Genomic DNA, 6,464 nt, shown 5'->3' on the forward strand with positions numbered 1-6,464 from the left:
TCTTTCTAAACGCAAAAAGAAATGGGAATTTCTGGCAGTTTATTGGAGCCTGCAAAGACCCTCTCATGGTGATAGTGACTGAGCTGCTCCCAAGGTTGTCCCTCCGTAAATATCTTGCCACCATCCGTCCTCAGGTGCTCCGTCTCCCTCTTGCTTTTGTCCTTTGCCCTTGACATTTCCCGCGCCTTGGACTGCTTACACGCCAATGGTATCATTAACCGAGGACATTCGAAGCTCGACTAGGTGTCCAAGAAATTCGTTGGCTTGAAAAGCATTGTACCCCTCTTTTTTTATAGTGTTTATACCATATTGTGAATTAACATGGTATGTACTCTTTATGAGAATAAATATGGTTATATCCTTTTGCAGATTTAATAATTTATATTTCTTAGTATACAGAGTTTGTGTACCCCTTAATATTTTTCATAAATATATATTAAAAAGCTTTATATATTAAAAAAAATAAAGAAAACAAAACTATGTACACTGAATACCGTAAGGATGCCTTCCTCTTTTGTGGTTTCGGAATCCTCGATTTCGTAAACCTCGTCGCCTTCCTTTTGATTAGCTGAAAGAAAGGTTCATTACTGGACACACACGAGCTCTCGTTACACGGTATTCATTTCGCTTGCTATTGGTAAATGAGACATCGCTTTGGTGGTTGTAATTAATAGAATTTTAGGGTAAATATACAACTAGATCACTTAGGTACAACTGAGAAAATTGGAGTTGAACTACTTGGTGCAACTGTACTAGAGCTATTAAAATAAGTTTAAATATGGATCATATGAAAACAAAAAAAATAGATTTTTTGTCGGCGGATATTCATTTAAAATCATCACATGTGTGGTAAAATGAACCAAAGACAACAGAATATTAGTAAAAAATTATTTGGTATACACATAGTTATACATATTTGTCCAGTTGTACTCTCATATTCATAGTTGAACTTTTGCATTTTTTCGTATTTCCATTTGGACTATAATATAAATTATTAATTAGCAGTTGACCACAAAATTTATCAGTATTAATTAGCATATACAAGGCTTTCATAACACAATGTTCATAAAAACTTGGGTTTCACCTCTTTTGCTTCGTTTGAGATGATCACTTACTAAGTCTTCCTTATACTATAAAGAGTGTTTTATGTGAAAACGATAGTATGTATTAGAAAGTGATTAATTCTTGTATTGTTGATTAAACATAGTTCTTTAATAGTTCAATATGTAAAGAAATTCGTATAAACCTTAATTATCATTTTCATATTTTAAATATAAATGCAAATCTAAATATATATTTAGTTGTACCTAGTTGAACTGAGAATAATATCGTTGGCTTGTAGAAGAAGATATGTTGAAGATGACTAGAAAATTACAATAATATCGTTCATTAAAACGGATTTATGGACACTAAGCAAAAGAACGTTATGTATGTACACTAATCTCAAGAACGTTATGTACGTATGGTTCATATGTACGTACACGTTTATATGTACCTACACGTTCGATTTTAGATTTAATGAACCCGAAATTACCAGAATATCCTTGTCTTCTACCTCTAACATACGACTGAAAACCCTAATTTTCCCTGCCTCACTTTATTTTTTCACGACTTATGTCTATTTTTTTGGTTTCACTTGTGGGTTTTTTACTCAACTATTATAGATTTTCATCTCAACATCTGATTTCTAAATTAAAAACCTATAAAAAGTGAGTTATATAGATTTCCGAAACGATATCTAGCTCTTCCATGGATGAACCCAGAGGAAAGATTAACGAAACAGAGTAGGAAAAAGACGTTTGCTCCGGCCGACAAACAGAATACGATTGATGAATCTGCTACAAACGTTATTACATGAACACCATAGATCGGAAGAACAGCAAACGTGTTTAGATCTACCTCCAATAAGTCTATCGCAACGCTAGACTGTCTTTGACAGCTCAAACAAATTCGTGTTATTCTGGTAAGACTTTACAGCTGTCAAAAATGCTTACTAAATCTACCACGGACAAGAAACCTACCATCACACTCCGAAAACTATTTCAAAAAAACAAACAAGTATACCAAAAATATCTGAAACGAGAGAAGGCTGTCGAATAAATCTGTCGCAACAGGCCATTAGTCTACCATAAATATCTTTTGGGTCATATTGACTGTTGAAGGTGTACATCAGATATTTTTGGTACACTTAGTTTTTGATACACATATACGTCCACCGATAAGTGTACCAACACTACAACTAAGTGTACCATCTACGTCGACGGCAAAGTGTACCAGCACTACAACTAAGTGTACCAAAAATATCTGACGTACACCTTTAATCAGTCCACGTGTATAAATCTACCATCAAAGGATCGGTAGACTTAGTCCCAACTTCCAATGTTTTTTTTTTTTTTCTAATGGCATTAGCCGTAATTACGTTTTTTCCCAACACTAGTTTCAGGGGTAGTATAGGTACAATGTGTTAGTCTAGTAATTACAAACAATTGTATGGTACTTTTGTAATAAGGAAGCTTTTATGCAATATTCTAGTAACTCACCCTAAAGAAAAAGATGGTTGAAGTAAAAAAAAAAAAATATATATCGTTTTAATTTTAAGTTGCTAATTTTACAAGAAAATTTATTTTTTATATAAGATAAAAAATGATTGTGAAAATATACAATTAATTACTGTTTCTAAAAAAAGTAAATACTCACCATTACATAAAGAAAAAGATGGTTGAAGTTAAAAAATAAAAAAATATTGTTTCAAATTTTTTTCACCAACTGCTATTGTAATATATAAGATATCTTATTATATAAAGTTGGGTTTTGAAAGTTAGTCATTACCAAGATTTTTACATGTGTCAAGTTATCAATCTTAGATTTTGACATGTGCAAAAGTTAATATTTAATAGGAGAAATTTGATTACAACAAAAATAAAATATTTTGCTTTAAAAAGTATTAATAATGTGAAAATATAATTATTAAAAATTACAGAATTTATAAAAGAACAAAATTTTTTAAATAACTATAAGGAGATTATATATATATATATATTTCATAAAATTCAAAATTATAATATTATTTACTTTTTTAATTTTAAGTTATTAATTCTACAAAAAATAGAAAAAGAGATTAGGAAAATATACAAGTAATTGTTAATTCTAAATTTTGTAAATACTCAGTTCTATATAAACATAGATTGTCTCATATTTAAATAATTTATTCAAAAACACTGCTTTCAACTTTGTTTAATTGGGCAATATCCTTTAATGAGAAGGTAATTTTTTCTTATTTTTTTAAACCCAAATTTTCTCATATTTTCTCCTATTTCAGTTGGGAATAGGTAAAATTAATATGTTTACCCAAAAAAAAAATAATATATGCGTCTTCTTTCCTAATATTGTATTTTAAAATTTATTGTAGTATTTTCGATTGTTTTATTTAATTTAGATTTTCATCTTTGAATTATTTGGAATTCATATATTATCGTTCTTATAATGTTCCATTGTTTCTTTAATTATGTAAAATTTATTTTCTTCTAATTTCTCAACCTTGATTGGTTGGTCATAAACCCTTCTTTTTTTTGCAAACATAAAAAATAGAAAAAGAGATTAAGGAAAATATACAGTTAATTATTAATTCTAAATTTTGTAAATATTCACTTCTATATAAACATATATCGTCTCATATTTAAATAATTTATTCCAAACACTGCTTTTAACTTTGTTTTATTGGAAAATTTTCTTTGATGGGAAGGTAAATTTTTCTTATTTTCGGTAAACCAAAATTTTCTCCTATTTTCTCCTTTTTCTGTTGGAAATAGGTAAGATTAATATGTTGACCCAAAAAAGATTAATATATGCGTATTCTTTTCTTAATACAGTATTTTAAAATTTATTGTTGTATTTTCGATTGTTTTATTTAATTTATATTTTTTATCTTTGAATTATTGGGATTCATATATTATCGTCCTTATAATTTTTTATTGTTTCTTTAATTATGTCAAATTAGTTTTCTTCTAATTTCTCAACCTTGATTGGTTGGTCATAAACCCTTCTTTTTTTTTGCAAGCATAATTGTTACCATTATTCATTCAATCCCAAAGAAAGATAATGAGTAGAAGCTTATCAACCTAATGATGGATAAAATAAGCTACTCAAACACAAGCTTAAAATAAACATAGATAGATAGATTGGAAAAACATAAACTATCGTTGTTGATAGATCTATAGGAGCTCAAAGACTGTGACACCCTAGTTTGCGGAAATGTTTAAAAGGATTGATTTGGCCACATATGTCACCAAAACGTAATTATTTTTCGGTCAAGAGTCCTGAGAGAACTTCATGATGGGTGACCTTCCTAGAAGTGATTGTCGGAACTGTGCGAGTGAGGATAAAACACAGAAAAATATCATTTGTTGATTTGTAGGATCGGTAAACAAGTTTTTAAGGTCTCCCAGACGTAAGAAACCGGCCATCAAATATGGGTGGGTCCACGGGCCGGAAATAAATATAGGACCCATTTAGGAAGGTGGGCCCATGGACTGAGAGTGGACATGGGCTCACTAAGCAAGGTGGCGGTTGAGGTGTTACAGAGATATAGGCTACATCATGGTGTGTCAAAGACCCTTCCACGAATACATTGGGAAATTTAACATTAGTTACTATCAAAAGATTTGTGACGTTAGAAAAAAGTTTTTACTTTCATTATTTGTCAGAGGCTCTGAGCAAGCCATTTTGAGATAGCAAAAAGACGTGAACATGTTCTCTCCACACAGGAGGAGGACAGGGCCGAGGTTCTCTCTATGGTTGAGAAGGTTGGACACAAGGTTATCTTTCCAGGAGAGGAAGGTGGAGGAGGTTGGACGCAAGGTTATCTCTTTAAGGGAGCAAGGCGGAGACAAGGTTCTCTCCATAGTGGAGGATGTTGGACACAAGGTTCTCTCCATAAGAGATGAGGGTGGAGCCGAGGTTCTCTCCATGGTGGTCATACATTATTGTGATGATACATAATTGATTAGTATATTATGTAATATATTTTTTATTCAAAATATTTTTTGAGCCAACAATTTTAGTAATAAAAAACTGGAAAAGTGAAATTAAAATAGCTGGCTTCATATAGACATTTTCTAGGTGGTGATAAAGAATAGATTTTTAACATAGAGTATATTTAGGTGTAAAAAAAATACACTTTTAATAGTAACATACATAAAAAATTTGTAAATCGATATAAATCAGTGTATTATAACAAGAATAAAATTTATAAATAACATACGAAAAATTTTGATATATTTCTCTTAAATTTAATTTAATTTATAAAATTTTGAACCCGTACATCGGACGGGTCCTCATCTAGTAACTATATAATTTTCTTCCACACCATTTTTTAGACTTAAGTTTTTTTCCTCAAATAATTTGTTCCTATTTTCTTTGTTTTGAATTTAAAAGTATTGTTTCCTTTCTCACGTTTTATATCTTCATACAAATTGATTTTTAAGTGAATGGCCTATTTAAAAATATATTTATATACAAAAAGAAACGATATAATATATATAGTTTGTTCGAATTGACAAAGAACTTTGTTCGAATAACAGAGAACTTTGTTCACCATGTAGTGGTTACTGTCACTGAGTGATAGAAGCAGATACAGTTATTCTTATTCGAGTTGCTGGATCTTGTAGTGGTTTCCGTATTTGGTCTCAAAAGGGTCAAGTTAACATTCGGAATCTCAATCACCGTGACTAGGCCGACCAAACCAGGACTTGGGAAAAATCTGGTTCGCTTAATAACTAACTGAAACTGTAATATTCTTCTATAGCAAAAAACAATTCAGTAGCTAACTATCAGGCAAAATTGATCTCATAATCTGAACTAGAAAACAGATTCAAAAACAAGAAACTGGAGGTGAGTATGATGATAATAATTAAGTAAGAAATCAAGCAGTGATCTCCTTTTTTAGCTTAGCAAGCTCCTGCCTTACGATACCAGCCCTCTGCAAAAGCAACACAATATTCTTTTAAATGAGAGGTCGCACGAGATTTTCTATCATCACTCAATAACATTTAGCATTTTAGATGTTTCTTTATAAACCACACTTTTAATACATACCAAAAAAAAATCAGAATCTAACGAAACCATAATATAAAACACTATATCAAAAAAACTATAAACCCAAACCTAAACACAAGAAGAGGATGGTGTGAACGCAGTGGCAGACACAAATTTAGATAGTATTATTCCTAATTACAACAACATAAACAGAAACCAAACACCCAAAACCGATGGCAAATGTAGTATTATTCCTAAAGTTGGCTCAAAAAACGAAAAAAAAATCTTATACAAATAGATAGAGATAAACCAACCTTGATTTTGGCCAACATGACCTTGAACCTGTCAAAATCATTGAGGGAAGCTCTTCTCTTGTGCACAATAAGTTTCCTACCCCATGAACTCTTCTCCCACTTGTTCTTCACATCTGC

General features: G+C 30.9%; 1 protein-coding gene across 2 annotated transcripts in view; it reads right to left on the reverse strand.

Annotated features, from left to right (window-relative positions):
* The window catches only part of LOC104747817 (60S ribosomal protein L14-1), a 24,143-nt gene that overhangs the window by 15,937 nt on the left and 1,742 nt on the right, over positions 1 to 6,464 (reverse strand). Inside the window, exons 4-5 of one of the 2 annotated variants that reach the window (XM_010469515.1) lie at positions 6,348 to 6,460; positions 5,748 to 5,977 (exon numbers count right to left, since the gene is read on the reverse strand). The exons of the other annotated variant lie outside the window; for it this stretch is intronic. Of the exons in view, the coding sequence (XP_010467817.1) occupies positions 5,921 to 5,977; positions 6,348 to 6,460 (170 nt within the window). The 3' untranslated portion in view covers positions 5,748 to 5,920. Of the gene's footprint in view, positions 1 to 5,747; positions 5,978 to 6,347; positions 6,461 to 6,464 lie in introns of those variants that run through there. 2 annotated transcript variants of the gene reach the window in all.

Source organism: Camelina sativa, chromosome 15 (assembly GCF_000633955.1).
Source record: "Camelina sativa cultivar DH55 chromosome 15, Cs, whole genome shotgun sequence".
NCBI classification, from domain to species: domain Eukaryota; kingdom Viridiplantae; phylum Streptophyta; class Magnoliopsida; order Brassicales; family Brassicaceae; genus Camelina; species Camelina sativa.